We start from the raw sequence: 21,268 nt of genomic DNA, 5'->3' as shown, positions 1-21,268 counted from the left end.
AAGAAACACACATAAATACACTTCCTGGCCAGGCAGGAACTGAACAACACCCAAGTCCCCGGAATAATTATTCACACCCCTACGCTGGCCTGGCGTACGCAAGCCCAGCCCACTTTGCGTAAGTATAAATAGGATAACCACAACGCCACACGTCCCTCTTCTTCCCAACTACCTCAAATGATTTGCCGCATCCACCTTGCATATCACAATGCGCAATAAAAAAAAGAAATGGCTCCATGAGGTGTACTCCATCCTGGCAATTGACACGGGCTCTAAATTGTGAGCCCTACTGCCCGTCGTCTACGAAAGGAATCCATGAGGTGTACACTCTCCTGCAATCAACACTCCATCTGAATTGTGAGCACTGCTGCCCGTAGTGTATGCTCACACAACAATGACAGCAGGTAAGCAGAGCGGCCTGGGTGCACAGGGCCTCCAATTGAGCGCGCTGTGGTGAGAGGGGTGGGGTGATTCAGCCTAGCTGCGCAGATCCGAACAAACGATATTGCCATGTGTTATGATTTGATCTTTGACCTCATTCAGTCACATCTCTGTCTCATTTTAAAGACCTGCTGGACTGTACTGTAGGCCTGAGCCAGCGGGCAGCGCTGCCCTACAGACACCTCTTCAGCGCGGTGCTGCAGGAGGGATGGGATGCATCAGCCAGACTGCACACGTGCAAATAAGTGATATTGCCATGTGTTATGATGTGATCTTTGACCTCATTCAGTCACATCTCTGTCTCATTTTAAAGACCTGCTATACCATAAGGTAGGCCTGATCCTACGGGCAGCACTGCCCTACAGACACCTGTTGAGGGCGGTTCTGGGGGAGGGGTGGGGTGCATCACCCTGAGTGCGCACGTGTGAAAAAGCGATGTTGCCGTGCGTAATGATGTGATCTCTGACCTCATTCAGTCACATCGGTCTAATTTTAAGGACCTGCTGGACTGTACTGTAGGCCTGAGCCAGCGGGCAGCACTGCCCTACAGACACATGGCGTTGGCTTTTAGGACACTGTAGAGAGCTCCTTACTAAGTGTACATGCACACAGGCTCCCACCATTGCATTACACGTGCACATTATGCTTCTAGCATGCGCTCTGTTCCTTTGTATGTGAACGTTGGCATAACATATTATAACTTGTGTATTCTCGTGCACTCCAACTCCTCTTTGAACTTCGATAACCACGAACAGTTGGTAGATCGTACTTCAAAAACGATGGATGCACTCAACTCCTATTTTCTATCAAGCTTGAAATAAACCTTCATTTACCTCCAGACGCTTCCACCATTAAATTATTTCTCCCTTTTCAGACATTCCATTGATTTCCACAAGAAGGGCGGAGCGGGAGCTGACCCCGCAATGATGCCCTGGCATTCTGACACCTTCCATAGTGGTATCAAGACACCGTCCCCGACCGGAGGCCTGATCTATCGGACAAATATAACCCGGACTAGGAGCTTGCACCAACACGTCGGGGACACATCAGTGGTGGCAGGTGAGCAGTGAAGCCTCGGTGTGCAAGACCTACAATTGAGCACAGTGCGGGGGAAGGGTTTGGGGTGCAGCACCCTGGGTGCACAGGTGCATGCAAGCGATTTTCCCGTAGCTAATAATGTAGGACTATATTATCAAACAACAGCGATAACATTATCACCACTTTAGCAACAGGAAACTGCAGCTGAAGCGACAATAAGGGGTTGATAATATGCCCTTGAAAATTCCCATAGAAGCCCAGGTTCACACCAGAACCTGGGCTTCTAAGGGAATTCACAAGGGCATATTATCAACCCCTTATCGCCGCTTTAGCGGCAGTTTCCTGCCGCTAAAGCGGCGATAATGTTATCGCCCTTCCTTCATAATATGGCCCATAATCTCTGGCCTCATGTATTGAATTTTAAGGAATTGCTGAACCACACTCTTTCTCGCAGACCCCAGCGTCCTAGACAAACGGGTGACGGAGGGTGAACACGAAGGGCTGGGTGCAATAGGCCAACGCTCTGTCTCCTCCTCCCTCTCTTCTTTTGACTCTCCCTCCCCTTCTCCCTTCCACCCACTCCCCCTCCATTCCATTCTCACTATGGTCCTTTCATTCAGACTACCTTTCTTTACCTCTTCCACATAACACACATACTTATGTTTCATTTTTGTCTTGCAGGTTTCTTACGCTGCTTCCACTGGAGTTCAACCCACTTTTTTTATTATACTGTTCTATTAAAGTTACATTTCTATTTATTTCTGTTTTAATAAAGGTTACTTTTTTTTTCAAATAAATAACTGAGTGTATAGGTCTTCTTTTTCTGACGACACTTGTCTATTGTTTATTGTGAAAATCATCTGTTAATAGGAGATTTTAAGGACAATATTATTTAATTTTAGAGTGCACCTACCAAATATAATCTAACTGACTATTAGACAAATGAAGCAGTACTGCCCGTGTGATTACAGAACAAATAAGGCACTGCCTAGGACCACCGAGGCTTCAGGGACTGCCGAGGCCCACCCTGCATATTTAAATAAAGACCCGGAGTGTGGCGATCCCCGGACTTCAGTTGGCCTCGAACCCCCCGAACAATATCCGGGAAGGTGCCGCTCCCCTAGGCTGCAAAACATCTCTGTGCCAGTCCGCGCCTAATTTACATGTGACATTAAGATCCCCAGTCCTACAGAGACCCCGCAGTATAATAATTGGATTGGCCACGGAACATTACCCACCCACCAGTGGCCTCATTTAAAAGAAAGGGTGAGGCCCCGGTTTTTTTCCTTCTTTTCTCTCCATTTTTACCATCCGCATCCCCTCTATTACAGCAATACAAGGTTTTCCTCCTCTCGCTTCAAGTAGTCGAACAAGTATTTGCTATCACAGGGTGGAAGCCATGCGCCACCGTCTAATAGCAAACACAAATGTCCAGCGAATGCACACCCCGGGACATTGTTTGAGCTGCTCCTGAGAGGTCACCCTCCCTACTACCATGATGCAGTTGTTAGTATAAACGTATACTAACACTACTTACACACGTGTAGTACAGCGACCAGAATGTAGTGAAGAAGCAGAGGAAGCACAAAATCTAAAAATATCAATCCTACCAGAAGTCGGGTGACATACTTCAATGAGCTGGCGACCCTGGCATGAGTAGAAACAGCTACACGAACAAAACGGGTCTTCAGCACAACGCAAGCAATTTTGAAATATTGCTGAGTGATTCCTTCTTTTTGCCTTCTCCCACTCGTTGCCAAATTTATGTAGTGAAGAGGCAGACAGCAGTGAATCCAATAAGTAGATTTATTACAAGAAAAAAAGACACCTGAAACAACCACCAACAGGAGCAGACAGCAAAGCAACCGTCTAATCCAGCACTGTGTACAAACCCCGCATGGTTCCCCTCATGACAGCCCTACATTCTAAGATTACATACTGAGGGCCATATTATCAAGGAACGGCGTTAAAATTATCGCCGCTTTCGCGGCAGGAAACTGCCGCTAAAACTGCGATAATGGGCTTGATAATATCCTGTAGAGAATTCCAATAGAAGCCCATGTTCTTGTGTTAACATGGGCTTCTATTGGAATTCTGTACGGCATATTATCAAGCCCATTATCACAGTTTTAGCGGCAGTTTCCTGCCGCTAAAGCGGCGATCATTTTAACGCCATTCCTTGATAATATGCCCCTTAGATTCTAGTAGAATTACATACTAGCATTCTACTATGACTTACAATGGAATACTACACAGAGCACATTACTTTACAGCAATGAGCTCATAGTTTCATCCACGAGTCTTGACACCGGTAGGGGTAAGACTTTCGCTTCCCACTCCCTATATTGTATAAACGTAAACTAACACTTCTTCCACAAATATGATACAGCGCCCAGAGCACATCACTTTACAGCAATGAGCTCACAATTTAGGCTCACGGTTTAATCCCCGAGTCTTCACACCAGTAGGGATGAGTAGTTCGATTCCCACTCCCTATACTATAAACGCATACTAACACCACTTACACACTTATACTACAGCGGCTAATATCCTACACCGCCCAGAGCCCATCACTTTACAGCAATCAGCTCGGTTTCATCCCCAAGTCTTCACACCGGTAGGCGTAACTACTTCGCTTCCGGTATACTATCAACACACAGTAGCGGTCAGTAGTTCGCTTCCCACTCCCTGTATGGTATAAACGCCTACTAACACACATATGCTACAAACACCAGACCACATCACTTTACAGCAATGACCTCACGGTTTAGAATCTCGGTTTCATACCCGAGTATAGCACCATATCATATCACCACCATGCCTCTCTGAGCAACACCGCACTTTCAGACCGTTAACAGTGATAACTACCTACTGTCAACCACCAGTAGGTAATCCAGAACAAATTACAATAGTTCCTTGATTCTTTTAGCTTTCAAACATACTCTCTATTACTATCTTTCTACTTTTCCATATAAATATTTTTTTTAATATTCAAGTACACATCGAAGTCAGAAATGCAACGTATTCTATCAACACATTTTCTAGAACATTCTACAACACATGAAGGTTAAAAGTTCATCAATTTTGTTTAAACCTAACGATATTTTTTTGCAATATTTTCTCGAACATTTAACAGCACGTGCAGGTTAAAAGTTCACGATTGTTTTAGTTCAAACAGTGCCTTCCAAATACAAGTAGCAGGTGTGGTTGAGTTGAGCAAATTTTATCCTATAATATGTACTATAATATGTACGTGCAAACTGCTTTTTCTTAACCAATCACAAACATACTTTTCCACAAAACGAATGTGCGCCCTACTTTTAAAAAACAATGCTTTTCATCTCCCAATCAGTTACCGTTTTTTAGGCGAAAAGAAACTAGTTTTCCATCTTTAAACATATCTCTTATTCTACGAAGGAACTGCATGAGCTACAGACATCTTTCCATACCTTCCAGCCATACCTTCAAAATGCTAGTGTGGATCGTAGGACATAGCTATGTTTTCTGGTGCAAGAGGTATGCAGAACAGAGACGTATTGACTTAGACTTAGGTTTACAAAATGTGGACATTAAATGGTTTGGACAGAGAGGATTGAAGTGGCCCCAATTGATGCCTTTGGTTAAAACCTGTTTGCATCTCCAACACCCTGACCTCATGATTTTGCACTGTGATGGAAACGACCTAGGCACATTGACTGGGGTAGATTTGGAAATGCTTATGAAGGACACCTTTGGACAATTGATGTTACTTTTGCCTCAAACTGTCTTTGTATATTCCAATATATGCCAAAGACAGAAGTGGAAATGGCTCAAACAATTTTGTCCTCAAAATGAAAAATCTCGGAAAAAAGTCAACAAAGCTGTCTCTGCATACCTCAGAGCCCACAAAATCGGGTCCATATACAACAACAACATACGTTTTGATATGGTGGATATATACAGAAGTGATGGAGCACACTTTACAGCTCAGGGAAACCGAGTTTTCCTGAATAACTTGAAGCTGTGCATCCACACGTATATGTAGCTCCAACTAATGAACACAAGGGCTCTTTTTAGAGCCACCCTATAACTTACAACTTAGGCCCAGATAACGCCAACTCCCGCACCCTCGCCCAAATTTATTCTCCACACAGCTGTGGCGCAGCGGCTAGACCATCTCACTTTGCAGCACAGACCTCTCGCTTTGATCCCCAGCTCTACTGACCCATAGGGGTGAGTAGATTGCGCTCTACAAATACCAAATTGATTTACCTTCGCACTCCCTATACAACACCATCCAAGCACCATACACAAGCTACAATGTTCTAAACAAAAGTTCATCCAAGTACCTATAACTACATGCTGACACTACTTGCACAGATGTGGCACAGCGGCCAGACCACATGACTTCCCAGCATATTACACACAGTTTGGGCTCACGCATTAATCCCCGACTCCGGCAGCAGCTCAGCTTAGCAACATGAGCCTCTAGACAATACCTCACATATATTCCGTACCCCAGGACTTTCATACCAGTACAGGTCAGTAGTTCGTCCTAGTAGTTATAAACACATTCGAACACTACTTCCACAACTGTAGTGCAGCGGCCACGGCACATGACTTCACAGCATAAGACACACAATTTGGGCTCACGCTTAATCCCCGAGTCCCGCACCTGTTCACCTTACCCGCATCAGACTCTACCCAATACCTCACTTAATTTCCGTAGCCCACCACTTACACACCGGTAGGGGTAAATACTTCGCTTTGCACCCCCTCTATAGCACACCCTAAACACCCCACAGAGGTTACAGTGCTCCTACCCTCCTATTTCCCACTTCTCTCACCTTACTCGCTTCAATGGAATCACAAAATGGCGGCCAACACCTCCTAGTTGCAACCGCTTGCAGCCAATCACCAGCAAGCTCGTGCTCATAACGCCTCAGCCAATCAAATGGCAGAATTCCCAAATATCGATATCTGTAAATTTCGATATTTCTCAAAAACTGCAGAACGGATTTACACCAAATAAACAAAAGCGTGCTTTCTAGACCAAGATCCTTCTCCATTCCAAATTTGGGGTAATTCCATTCATCCGTTCGACCTGTAGCCTTGTCTAAAGTTTCCTATGGAAATTAACATTGAAATAACACATTTTAGGATCCCCCTTTTTTCTCGGCCCCCCCTTCATGAATCACCCTCAAACTTTCAACATAGGAGCTGATCTCAACAAAGAACTCGTTTTGAAAATTTCGTGAAGATTCATCAATCGGCGCCAAAGTTATTGCGAATAGAATGTTGCCATTTTCCTATAGTAACTAGGTCCTAACTATAACTACCTACTGGCGATATATATATATGTGAAGCTACATATATTTTTTAATGAAAAATGATTAAAATATTTAGTCTTATTTTACTATTCATTTATATATTATTTTATAATATTAAATAAATGTTTATGTATTTTTAAAAATTTTAAATAAATTAATTTAATTTAACATAACATTATTTCCTATTGCGTCCCTGCCTCTGTTATTTTCTATGGGAGGGTGTTGCAGTACCAGTGCTTGCCCATGTGTGTTGCTGCACTTACTCCAGATGTGAGCTAAAGTACATTTACTGATGTTTTTTGGATGTGGTAACTTTTGAAGTGCTGTTTGGGAATAGCAATGACCTTAATCTTTTGATGGTGGGTGTCTCTTCCTCCGTAAACCCCTCCCTAGCTCTACCTAAGCCCCTCCTTACTGCTCCGTAAGTACCTCCCATTTAGTAGTAAGTATTCCCTATCTAGCCACCCTCCCAATCCCTCCCACTTTTACTACTAAGCAGTAAAGATACATGTGTGAGGATCTCTCCACAGAAAAGAAAGAAGAGGTGGAGATTTCCACTCATATGTTTGAGAACAACATTTTGAAGTAGAACTATCTTAATACTATTTTATGTACTACAAAATGGAGTTTGTGAATCAGACTTACAGTATCCATAGTACCTGGCTGGTGTTGCTTCAGTTAGAGGCAAATCTTCCCAATCTTTTAGCCATATATCGAGCCTGGGATTCTATCAAACCTGTTTTCAGTAATCAAGTCTTTTGCATCAAATGAGTGCTGTGGTAAATATCAGAAGGTAAGCGGCCCACCTTTAGCGAGTTGAGGCTATTAAATGTATGTGGCTGGGTGCCCAACTTTTTTGTAGGCTTGCCTAATACAACACGTAAAGTAAGTTAAACTTAAAGGAGTGTGCTAATTACTGTGGAGCTTGCTGTTGGGTTGCAAGTGACACAGATCCACACTAGAATAATGGATGGAATGTCCGATTAAGGGAATTACAGGGTGGAAAAGGGGCAGCCATACTGCTCCTGGCCTGTCGTTGAAGGGTGCTGGCGGTCTTGTCTTTAGCGTAGCATTGATGCAGATACACTAGACATGCAGCAATATAGGCTGCATTGACATTCAGTCAGGAGCAAGAGAACCAATCAGTCAGGCAAAGCCCAGGTGCGTATTAATAAAAAAAAGAGAAAAAGGGCGCTAATGAACTGAGAACAAACTGAAGCCCTGCTACTCTTAATAGATTTGGGTGGCTTGCCATCCCATGGCCCTACTGGGAACAAAATACAAACTAAAATAAAGCTGATAACAAGACCCAAAAGAAAACAATAGCAAAAATAATAAAAGCATCAATTGCGAGGTCATTATAAAAGTTAAAATGAATAGGAGGGAGTGGGGTTGGGCACCTCCAATTTACGAGGGAAGCAATATAACAAAAAGAAAAGAAAAAGCATAAACTACTTGTAACAGCATATGTGCAGGTCCTTATTAAGTGCAGAGTAGCAGCAGAGCTTACAATCTTACTCCTTATCCTTCCAGTACTTCCCTGCCCTAGCCGTGGTCACTATAGCAGGAGATAAAAAGACCAACAAGATCCTGGCTGAGTTACCCCAGGTAGGGCAGTCAAAGTAGTTGGTGCTTCCTGAGCTGCAGCAGCTCCAGAAGTTCAAGAAACAGGTAGCTATTAGCAACGCCACTCAAGGTCTACTTCTCATTCGCCAGCATCTCTTTAGCACCACTTGCATTATGTTTAGTTGCAGCCTGTCTAGCAGCATAAAGGTTCCTTGCTTTTCTAGGGTGCAACAGAGCTTAATGTTCACCTGCCCAGAGAAAAGGAAGATGCTGTGTCCTCCTCCATCCATGACCACAGCTCCAGCTCATAGAGCTCAGAAGGAAGGCTAGACTACAGCATTGTTAGGGGAATAATGTTATCCCCAAAAATATCTGCATCATCATACTCACATGGCATCCTAGGGGTATTGTCAACAATGAGCATCTCTGCTCTGCAGAGCACAGTGAAACGAACTAGGCACATTATATTTGCTGGAGTCCACCAAAATCCACTGCTGCTCTTTCACTACCAAACTTCCCACTCTATCTGTCACGTGCTGCAGGAGTGGGCTGCCAGCGGCAGCAGATTTTTATCATTGCACAGTTATGGAAATCCTTCATCTAAGATGGCACATCATGTTGCTCATGTCCAGTCAATCTTTCATAACAAGCTGAGTGTATCCATGTCCCACAGACCTTCAGTACCCCACCAGCGGCTTATTGGCAGTAATGCCAGGCATGGACTCATTTTCCAATGGAAAACGTGCAGTACTCCTGTGGAGTTTTGCACACCTGGTAGTAATTTGAATAAAGCCATTGCTGTAGATGGCTGACCAAAAGCTACCAATAAGTGTAAACACTTTCTAGACTTGATGACTTGAGCTCTAGTAAATATCTAAAGAGTCTCTAACCACTTAAAACAAGAGGAACACAAGCAAGAAGGAAAAGTGTTACAGTAACGTTAGTGTAGCACATTAAAATAATATGGTTTGCTTTGGAAAAAGTAGCAGACCAAATAAAATCTGCTTGTAGTTGGTTAGAAAAACAAAATGGCTTGATAGTGGTGCCTAAATGAAAGAGTAAGCGTGAACCAGGCACTAATTGAACTTTCACTTATTGTTTACAAGAAAGCATGCAAAGACTAAATGCTTGTCAAACATAAAATAAACTTCAAACAAATGATGAAAGTTCTAGCTTGCTACCGATGTTCTGCCTCCACTGGTGCATATTCTGGCCCTTCAGGTGCCAGCGATGGATTCCTCACAGTTTATGTGGTGAGTAGTGGAATGTACATATATAGCTCATTCCATCCACAGGTTGTGCATGAAAACCTTTTAGGCTAGCTAGCAGTTGGCTTTTATCTGTTGAATAGTAATATGAAACACTTTGTAAAATGCATACCTTAAGTGATTTCACCGAGTAGCATAACACGATTTTAACACCAAGTCCCAATGCAGGCTGCAGTATGTTCTGTGTAAATGATCCTTATTTAAAATAAAATGATACCAGACAGTCAAAAATGACATTTTTACACACCATATAGCCACTGTCTCACCGAGTAACTCTATGATCCCAGAAAAAGAAGAGCCAGCACATTGGCCTGCTACATTCCAATATGTTAAACATAAATTAAGATTAGCTGAGAGAAGAAAGTGCCATGAATGATCTGCATTGCTGGCAATGTTTGAACTAGAGCAAAGAGAGAAAAAGACAGATATTTAAGGCAACAAACCTTGCTGTACATTTTCAGCTTGAACATAAATGTTCTCTGGTCTCTTCTGTCCAGACATTTCTGCGCATACTATAAAATAAAAAGTATGAGAGCGTTAGATTTTTTTAGTTTTTAAAACTTATATACATAGATCATAGTAATCTTGTCTTATCATTGTATCGATTGAGAAATAAACATTAACAGCCACATGCAAGGACTTGCAGCAAATTTAAACAGTTCATTATGTACATTGCGACTAGCCAAATATAGGGGCCAATTACGAGTTTGGCGTCTTACTGCCGCAGCGGCGGTCCCAAGAAGACCGCTGGGCTGGTGGTCTTCCACCAGACATATTATGACGCATGCAGCCTGAACCGCCGACCGCTGTCGACAAAGTGGTTCCCGCCAGCAGAGCGGTGGACTGCAATGTTGGCGATGCATACTCTGTCACATCAGGGCCATGGCTTCCAGTGAGCCAAATATGAATTACACAGTTGTACTAGTGAACCCCTAGCGATGGTTCCTCGACGGCTGTAGGCCGTCGCGGTACGCTTTCAGCAAAGCACCAGAACAGTGCCCATTGGATGAATAAAAGAAAACACAGCTGATATTCCATTGGCCAAGAGGACACATCTGCAAATCACGCTATAAAACACACCTCATCCCAGACCATGAGCCTTTGCCTCTCCACTACACCACAGCAAGACAGACACCACACAATGTTTTTCAGATAAGACAGCCCTTTTTCCCCTACTCCATTTAACACTCTCCACACACTTTTTGTGCACTTTTTGTCTAAAATTCCTTTGTGTTCTTTTTTTTATTGACACTCCCTTTAATTTACACTTATGTTGCATCAAAAAAATCCACGTTTTTCAGAGGCTATGTTGTCAGTCATGATGGATGAAATCATAAGAGTAGAGCCACAATTGTTTGAAGCCCAAGTCCAACTCTTCTCAGTAGGAAAAGGGAAATGTGGGACAGGTTAGTCAGCAGAGTGAATGCTGTAGGTACCATCCTGAGCACAAAGGAGGAAATTAGGAAGAGGTGGAACGACCTGAGGGGGAAGGTGTGTTCCCTGACCTTCAAGCGACACTTGGAGGCCCAGAGGACTTGTGTTGGTCCTCCCAGCGCCGCTCCTATCCTGAAAGGTTGGGGGTGATTCTTCAAGCGGGGGCTGAGAAAAAAGGGGGGTCCCAAAAAGTGTTTTCTCCATGTTAATTTCTATAGAAAACTTTAGCCAAGGCTACAGCCTAAACTGCTGAACGGAATTACACCAAATTTTGCAAAAAGGTAGAACTTGGCTCAGAAAGCGAGCTTCCCAAAAATGGTGTAAATCCGTTCAGTAGTTGCTGAGAAATTCAAAAAATAAAAATATCAATATCTAGAGGCATGGTGGATCTGTGCACCCTCCCGACCACGAGCTTTATTCTAATTGGCTGTCAACACTCCAAACCAGGAAGTGTTGGCAGCCATCTTGTGACAAGAAAACAGTGAAACAAATGTGAAAAACAAGAAAAGGGGGCAGGGTAGAAACACCCTGACCCCCTAGGCCTGCTCAGGGGGTCCCACAAGGACCCCCAGGGCCAGAAAAAGCATTTTTTTTTTTTTTTTTTTTTAAATTGTTCGAATTCACCCTGGGGTCGCGAATACGGCCAAGATAAGACAAAAACGAAGCGCGGGCTCCCGCGCTTTGTTGTATTGAAGCCCCGGGTGGGGCTTGACCGCTCATCCAGTGTCTTGACAGCTCTGTTTTGGAAGCAAATCGCTCTTAATATCTGCCAGACTAATACGCAGGCTGATGCAAGAGAGAGCAGTCCCGCTGAGCTCCTCTTTGAATATTAAGGTGCGGTGAAGGATGCTGGCAAGCAAGAACCTGTCCCCTGCACGCTGCTGAAGAAAACACACGTTGCTCACTCGAGCGAGCCGGCGTGACTCTGTCTGCGCAGCACACCCGGGGGATGCCAGGCAAGCTGACAGTGCGGTGGGGACTCGACAGTATGGTGGACTAGAGGCAGCGCCCTGCCCCCTCCAGTGCCCGCTGTTTTGTGGAATTAGCCGACCTTTTGGCAAATAATTAACTGGGCACTGACTTCCGTACGCCCAGCATCTTAGCGTGTTAAAAAGTAGCTGAAATGTAGCTTGTTTTTGTCATATTAGAAGTAAACATAGCCTTCCGGTCTGTGGGTCACAGCAAGAGTGCCACAGCCCTAGTGCAAGCAAGAAATCGGCTTCCTGGTAAAATACGGTACTGATCAGGGTCGCAGGGCCCCTCGGGAAAACTGGGAGTCGGGGGCCACTGCACCTGCAGCACCATTGTTAGCCAGCCCCCTGAGTCCTATCACTTTATGGTTGATTACCTGGTCTGTACCCAGGATGTATAGATGAGTGTATATAAATATATATTGTGCACTCGGTCTCAGGTGTTACACTTCAGCGGAGGAGCAAACCTTGAATTTCACTGTATCGTTTTCCACTGAGGGTCAGGTTATCTGTTGAAAGATATGCACATTTGATGCTAGTACTAGATTTGTTGTGTTAGGAAACCCAGTTAGAGCACCTGGACTCAAATCTGTGACGTCGATGTTCAATTTACGGAATTGTCTATTGCATTTTTAGAATACATTTTTTTCATGCATGGCCAAGCATTTTGAAGTTTATGAAAACTGAATAATTATCATTGTATTTTTAGGTAATTAATTTCACTTTAGAAGGAGTTCGGAATAGTAGAATGATGTTGACAGCTCTAACTTGTCACCGCGAGGTCATGTTCTACTAAACTCTTTTCTGTACATCTTTGTCTGAAGCCCTTGGCAAACGGATCTGGAAGAAGAGACTGAACATTTCCACGGCATCCACTTTATTGTAGAAAAGTGGTGTTAACGTTTGGGTAGTAAACAAATGTCCTGATATGAATTAAGTGCGCAACTTAAACTTGCCGGCCTCTTGTGTTTCTTTAGTAATGTGAAGAATTTGAAGATGCTACCCAAGGTCAAAATGTCAACTACGAATGAATATGTGATTGCCTGCGCGTCTCATTGTTGCCCCTAGGTGGCAGTGCCCCTTTACAAATCCCACCGCCACGGTAACCTTTGGATGGCGCTCATCTCTGCATGACGTAAAGTGGGCCCTCTCAGCCCCTGTAAACGCGTGTAACATCAGTACGAATGTTTTGGACAGTGATAAGTACGAATGTTTTGGACAGTGATGCATCTTCGCCAGAGACATGCTAGTGTATTCCCAATGAAAAAATGCTGTGAGCTTGTTTTTCCGCCCCAGTTCTTAGACAGTGAGTTGTCTTGCACCCGAGGCAGAATGCATATCCTTCCTTCCATCATTAACAAAACTGCATTTTTACCGTATTTTCCTAGTTGTGATAAAGGAAAGGCACGCACGCTCACCAAGTACGTAAATGTCACCCATGTTTTCGCAGTCCTGACAGGTTTGTTCTTTCACTGTTTAGGAATGTGGCAGATGTGCTCCAAGCGAAACCCGTGAGGCCAGCAGATTATTTTTAATTAAATAAACTTCTAACATTACCTTACGGGCTTGATGACTGAATGAATATTTAGGATTCGGCGCTCGTTGTCTCAAAGTCAATCTTCGCAGTGTTCGATCAAAGTTGTGTTTTAATTCTTGTGATGATTCGAATCTAATCCATGCTTCAGTGTTTGACCACTTTTTGTGATCCTGGGCAGGTAACTCATTGTGCCAATAGTGGCTGCTGAAAGGTCGAGATGGAGGACCTTTGAAATGGTTAATACAATAACACCAGTTATTTACAGCGCTTGGTAATGGCAGACCAGCGGTATAACGCGCAGTATAAAACAAGACCTTTATATTCTTTCTAGCTAGCACACATAGTGGAGTTTTGTTGCAAACCCTATTAAAATGTACACAACATATATCCATAATCGTCCTCTTTGCCACAAAACATGCAGACGTGGATGGCCCTAGATTATCTTATCTGTTACTACCTGTCTATGATCCCTTCAAAAACCGCATATTTCTTTTACTGGATATGCGGCTTCTGAAGAGATCAAAGGCAGGGGTTGCGGTCTGAAACGGAACAGGATCCGTGTAGTTAGTTGATCACATGTTCGGTATTATATACAATCTACGTCCTGATTAAAGTGCGGGCGGATCTCAGTTCTATGCAGAAGATCACACAAGTGGCCCAGACCCCTGTTTTCCCGCACTGCTGTTTTGATGTGTGTGTGGTACCAAAGAACACACGCGCCAGTCTGAGGGGACTCTGCACTTAAAAAAGAATATTGTCAAAAAGTGCCAAATGTGTTTGTTTTAAGGGGCTACTGTCAATCTTTATTTGAACACAGAGGTTTTATAGAGACAGTGCGATTGGACGGCGCTGTAACTCCGCAGGGACTGGACACTTCCAGATAGTTCTATCGACTTTTTAAGTGCCAGACCCCCACCCATATCGTGAATATCACTGGCGCTCAGAAGTCAAGTTACCAGGCTCTGTGGTAACGTGCAGACGCCTGGACTATAACCCAGATCTTCTGAATCCACGTCTGGCAGAAAGCGCCCAAAACATAATATAAAAAAATATTCGAAGTGTGGCGACTAAACCCATTTTTTTGCAGTTTGAAGGGTAGTGAAAGACCGCCAGCTAACAGAAATTGCGTCTCTCAAGAGATTATCGGCCAGCAGCACAGTACTGCGCACTAGTGAGCTCGGAATTAAATATTTAACCCAAATCATCGAAGCGATAAAACGCTCCGGCTGGTGGCTGTTTTACACGAACATTTACACAAAATTCAACATATTTCAGTGGACGTTTGGCCCTGTGCAAACAACCACAAATCGGGGAGGGGCATTTTCCATGGTACTGCAGGTTCGATCGTCAAGTCAAAAAACACAGATATGATTTATAAAAATAGAGGCAATGAAACTGATGACCTCTCAGTTCTGGAGATTTCTTAATTTACATTTTAGCCCTCTGTTTTTTCATTGCCTTCTTTTACGGTCAACAGCAGGAGATCTGTTTACGTTTTAGAGCAAAAAACGTCCATAATCGAGAGATTTCAACCTCCTGCAGGGGTGCGTTCATGGGTACATGGTGTGTCTAGCAGGGCGACAGGAAAGCAGAGAGTGTTATGTTATGTTGTTAAAAGCCGCCCCCCCCCCAAACGTGGCCTTCTTTCTAATCCAGGCTCCCGCTACCTGTCATGGTAGCGGGAGCCGCTCGTAGTCGTGAATTGCGGTTTTGGGACAACGCTGAACTGAATCTGAGGAGGTACGATTGGATGCTTATTGCCTTTTTAATGAACTTTTAACCTGGAGGAAGAATTCCATAGCGCTACACACCCCTGAACAGTGACATCCTTCCCGGGACTGCGAGGCCCAGGCTGCCCTCCAACGCTATTCCGCAGCGCAGCTGGTGCCTCTTCCCGGCCCCTCCCCCTGTTGCAAGGCCCTTTGAAAACGACTCGCGGCCCCCGCTTCGCGGGCGCCGCTCGTAGTCGTGAATTGTGGTTTTGGGACAACGCTGAACTGAATCTGAGGAGGTACGATTGGATGCTTATTGCCTTTTTAATGAACTTTTAACCTGGAGGAAGAATTCCATAGCGCTACACACCCCTGAACAGTGACATCCTTCCCGGGACTGCGAGGCCCAGGCTGCCCTCCAACGCTATTCCGCAGCGCAGCTGGTGCCTCTTCCCGGCCCCTCCCCTTACTGTTATTTAGCTAACGCCTCATATCGCGTACGCGGGACGCGAGCGGGACGTAGACCGGGGCTAAGCCCGGGCAAAGGGCGGGCCGTCTGTGGCCATCCGAGGACGACTGAGGACGGGGCGGGCCACCCCCCTAACCCCTACATCAGACAATCCCGCGTCCCCCTGTTGACATTATATCCACTATTTACGGTAACGGCTTCTATCTTATATTTAGGTTTTCCCCATATATTTGTTTACTAAAATGTCTTTAGAAGCAGGGAAATCGCGCACCCTATTAGTTAATACCTCTAAAGGCCCAGTAACGGGTACTATTGATAAATTTTTTAAACGTGTGACTACAGTTTTGGAAAAAGAAATAGCGGATACAGAGAGGCGCCTTTCTCTAGATTTGTTAACTGGGAAACGATCTTCCCTGGGCAGAATTGGGAAAGTACCTTCCCCTGGGGTGACAGTTAAGGACTTAGGTAATCGCAGTCCCTACTCGATCTCCGAAAGGGTTGTAAGGAATATTGAGAATACCTATTCTTCCCTGGTTCCTCCCTCTGAACACACATCTAGTTCATTCATCTCTGGGCTATCGGACTCGCCGAATTTGGATACGTCCTCTCCCCCGACTATAGGTCCTCACGAGTCTAGGTTAAATGTAAGAAAGAGACGAGATTCTCCTATTACGCCACCCTTGTTAAATAAGGAGAAACCAAATCCTCAACCTCAAATGTCGATATCTTTAGAATTTCCGGAAATAAGTAACCAACCTAAAATTACTAACACTACAGGGTTGATTTCTGGTCAGGATTTTGTGGGCGAATTACTTATCAAAATGGAGACCATGATAAAGTCCCTATTACTTCCTCTTTTAGAGAGAACTAGATTAATATCTCTACATCTGGACGACCTGGGTAAACAACAGCAAGAGAACAATCTGGTTCTAAATGAATTAGTTAGGGCTCAGAAAAAAAACATAATGGTCGACTTAGTCGCCCCTCTCGCCCGGCCCCCAGAACAACCTTCAACCAGTGGTATCCCAACGAAAACAAGCATTGCGTTGGGCAAAAAAGCCATGGCAAAGTCATCTAAAGATATTATAGACAAAAGTAGCATCAATTCCCCCCCAACCGGAAAAGAACTGGGAAGATTAGCTAAGGTGGCTGATAATACTAAATCCAAGAGGATTGGGAACGCCGGAAAAATAGGAAAAAAAAAATCACCTATGGTTATCAACAACACACCTGGAAAAAACAAACAGGAGAATGGAAATGGCGAGCGAGTAACTCAGCCTCCTCTCATCTTCCCGAGTAGAAGAGTTGACCTTCCCCCAGAATCAGCCCCATATACAATTATTATGACTGGGGTACCAGAATTGCCAGATGGAATAAGGGAGGATCACCATGCCCTAAGAAACAAAGTCATCTACTGGCTCAAACAAAATAGACCGCTTCCAGCACATATAAATGGAGAAATCTTAATGGTAAGACGCACCTCTTGGGGGGGAGCAAGACCGAAAGACAAAAAGGGGGATGTTATAATCATAAATTTTAGGGATCACAGAGCAGTTAGATGCATTGGTGACTGGTATGAAGCAAGAGGGGGGGATGGTATTCTCACACATTATGTTAATTATTTTTATCCACGAGAACTGACCTCCCAATTAAAATCGCACTTTGTTAAAGATTCCATCATAGGCTGGAGGGAAGAGGACTACCAACTCCCTCGCTCACATCCTCGTAATCATATATCTAATGTTCACCTTTTAAGGGGACCTCAGAATAATGACTACTATCAATACCAGAGGCCCACTGTACAACTTCAGAATGTGAACCCCTACCAACACCAGGGCTTTAACGTACCCACCTTTAATCATTTTCTACCACTGTTTGATTTGGAAAGTGTAGATTGGCTCTGTCGAGACCAGGCGTCCCTGCAAAAATCTACCCCCGCAGAAGTTAATATGTCTAAAGTGGTCGCCATCCCATGTGTAGGAGCAGTAAGACAAGAAATTGAAAACAGTAATTACCCACAATTATCCAATTTGCCTACAACCGAAAGAGTGGACACTGTTAATCAGGGGAACAGTCCCCGTAGCGGACCTTTGTACACGGAGAATAGCGCTCTAAGAGTTCGGGAAAATCTATCCAAAGAAGAGACAGCTAGCACAAATAAACTACGTGACCCTAGAAAGGAGGCTATCATACTCCAAATTATGTCTTGGAACATAGTGGGTCTACGTATGAAAATAATGGATGGTAGTGCCATGGAATTTCTGCAGGAATACCATGTGATATGCCTACAGGAGACATGGACTACTAAAGAAATGCATCTGATAGGATATAAAACCTATTTCTCTCCGGCAGTTGCAAGCCCTCATGGTAGGGCCAAGGGTGGTTTAACAACATATATAAAAAACACTATACCAGGATTAGAAGTCACGGTAGTCAGCATACAGTCTAATTATCAGATCCTGAGACTACAGCTTCAAAAGAAAAAGACCATTTTCCTGGTTAACACCTATGATAATTTGTCTGATACTGAGAGAATAAATATCCTAGGGGCTCTTCGTATTAAACTTTTCACCCTATAAAAAAAACGCAAGGGTTAGATGCCCCAGGTATCGTTTGGGGGGGCGATTTTAACCACCACCCATGCACCGCGAAAAATAATAAGGTCTGCGGTACAGTGGAGGAATCAGATATCCATGTTACTCACTTTAGCCACTCCAGGGTAGGAGATTTCTTAAATGAACTCCTGTCAGAATTAGGTTTGGTGATATTAAATAAAATCGATAGTTCCTGCGGGCAACTACAGCCAACCTATGTGGGTAGGGGTTGGGAGTCAACGATCGACTATATATTGGTCTCAGCGATCCTTGTTGATAAGGCGCAGAGATTTAGATTAATTCCCAATATCTTAAGTGATCATGTAGCCTTGACCTTTGACTTAGTGATGGATCTGGGGCATCTAACCTCACATCTGTTGATGACTGCACTTGCACAGAACAATATAACCCTAACAAAAATGAATGGCTATGCCATAGGATGGGGTAAGATAGACCCAGTAGATTTGACAAATAAAGTCGTACTTGCGGCGCTCCCTGCCGTAATGAATTGCTTAGATGACGACATAGAGGAGGAGGAAGTTCTGAAAAATTTTAGTATAATCCTGGAGAAAGTAAATGATTGTTTAAAAAGTAATAAGAAACGGAGTAAGGGGGGGAAAAAAGGATGGTTTAACCGGGACTGTACCTTGGCTCATAAAGCCTTTAAAAAATCCCTGACTAATCCCATAAGAAATAAAGAGGAGATTCGATATTTAAGAAGGTCCTATAGATCAGCCTGTAAAATAAGAAAACAGGAACTAAAAAAAGCACTTTGGGACCAATTAATCGAAAGTTCTCGGAACAAAAACAGCGAGCAGTTTTGGAAGGTGGTAAAGACCCCCTTTCTGGTAGACGCCAGTGATCAGCCTACAATAGAAGTAGCTATTGAGGGTCCAGTATGGGTAAATCATTTTTCCAAAGTCTTCGGTAAACTATCAGAAGATGTTATATTAGAGGGAAATAACCGAAGCTTACAAGGTAACTCATTCCCCATACCTATAAACTTCGGTATTATCGAAGTTACAAACGCTATTAAAATGAGCAAATGTGGAAAAGCCCCAGGCCCTGACGGCGTACCAGTTGACTTTTATAAATTTAATTTAGATTTGTGGGCTCCAATTCTAAAGAGGGTGCTTGACGCCGCAATGAAGTGTGGACTAGTGGAAACCTGGACCCAATCGATCATGGTCCCTATCTTTAAGAAGGGAAACAGGGAGGAGGTGTCTTGTTATCGCCCAATCTCATTACTGGATTCGCTAGGAAAAGTACTGGGCAGAGTGGTTCTCCAGCGTTTACAGGAATGGGTGGATGATCACAGGATACTATGCGATATTCAGTATGGTCTCCGAGAGGGTTTTGGAACCACCGAGCAGGCATTGAACCTAGCATTAATAATGGGAAAATATGTATCTGCAAAGCAAGGAAAGCTCTACATGGTCCATGTCGACTTGTCTGCAGCTTTTGACTGTGTTTCCCACTCAAAGCTCTGGACAGTCCTCATGGACATAGGTATAGACCCAATTCTTGTAGACCTCCTTCGTGCGCTATACTCTGATGCCTCTTCCAGGGTTCGTTTTGGAACACAGGGTGAACTGTCTGAATCTTTTAAGGTGGAGCGGGGTGTTAGGCAGGGTTGTGTCCTGGCCCCCTTCTTGTTTTCTCTTTACACTAACGGTCTTGAGGTAGAGATGCTGAGGGGGTGCCAGGACCTCCCTCGAGTAAAAAATCGCCTAATCCCCGCACTCCTCTATGCGGATGACGCAGTGATTCTGGCACGTACCCCGCGAGAGCTACAAAAAGCATTGGAAAGGTATGCTAGGTTTATGGGTAGCCTGGATCTCAAAATAAATATTAAAAAAACATACGTAATGGTGGCAGGCAAGGGACAGAAAAAGGGAAGGTCCATATCCCTTGATAAAGGGAAGCTAGAATTGACTTCCCAATACTCTTATCTCGGGATAATGATAGATGACAAACTCAACTGGAAAGCGGCCATTGATGCGAGCAAACACCAACTTTTGCGAGCAATCATTGCTCTCATAAAATTTTCTCAGAAGCTGGGTAAGAGACCACCAGTAGAGCTCCTCCGCATTTATAAAGCTAAGTGTCATTCTACTGCACTTTACGGGGCGGGGCTATGGGGGCATAAAAACACAACCCCACTACAGATAGCAGAAAATACGTTTATGAGATTCCTCTTGATGGCACCCAAGCGTGTTTCTACTTTTGCTTGTCATGCAGAGCTTGGAATGCCTCATATCGAGGATTTGGCAAAAATTCAACCCCTTCTGTTGTGGCGTCGTATCTGGACAGAAACAAAAAACTCACTCACGAAAGAGATCATAGCAGATTGTATGTCTTTGGACCAGGTGAAAAAAATTGAGTGGCTAACTTATGTGAAAAATCTCCTGGTAGACCTGGGACTAGACAAATATTATACAAACCCCGAATCAATTATTGAGATCTCAAAGATAGATCAAAAAAAAAAGGCCTTGTCCCATATGGAAGAATTGCGGATAAGTAGGGAGATAAATAAACCATCTGTCCAACATTCCATGGCAGTAATGACCACCTTGGATATGGAACCATACCTGATTTACGTTGAGCCACAATTGGAGCGTTTTCTTCTGGCACGCTTTAGATTAAATTCTTTCCATAGGCTCGTAGCCTTCCCCAGAAGAAATAATTGGGATGACTCCTTAACGATGTGCCCTTGTGACGAATTATCAGAGCAATCAACAATGCATACAGTTCTGTTTTGCAAGTATTATATTGCACATCGCAAGTTATGGCTAATACCCTTGCTGAGAGCCCTTGGCATTAAAAGATGTCGCCCTGCCATGCTTTACTTACAATTTCTGAGTAATGCTTTAATTACAAAAACTGTTAGCACCTTTTTAAAATGTATTTTTAAGCACAGAGTAAATCT

The 21,268-nt window shown here is 43.8% G+C and overlaps 1 protein-coding gene across 7 annotated transcripts in view; it reads right to left on the bottom strand.

The window, feature by feature from the left end:
* PIK3AP1 (phosphoinositide-3-kinase adaptor protein 1) overlaps positions 1-21,268 on the bottom strand; it is a 1,621,635-nt gene that overhangs the window by 409,072 nt on the left and 1,191,295 nt on the right. For all 7 annotated transcript variants that reach the window (XM_085603661.1, XM_085603665.1, XM_085603660.1 and 4 more), the window contains one exon: positions 10,066-10,134. In XM_085603661.1, coding sequence (XP_085459787.1) covers positions 10,066-10,134 — 69 coding nt within the window. The remainder of the gene's footprint in view (positions 1-10,065; positions 10,135-21,268) is intronic.

This window comes from Triturus cristatus, chromosome 1_2, assembly GCF_964204655.1.
Source record: "Triturus cristatus chromosome 1_2, aTriCri1.1, whole genome shotgun sequence".
Lineage (NCBI taxonomy): Eukaryota > Metazoa > Chordata > Amphibia > Caudata > Salamandridae > Triturus > Triturus cristatus.
Note: the sequence above shows the minus strand (reverse complement) of the source record. Positions and strands in the feature narration are given on the sequence as shown.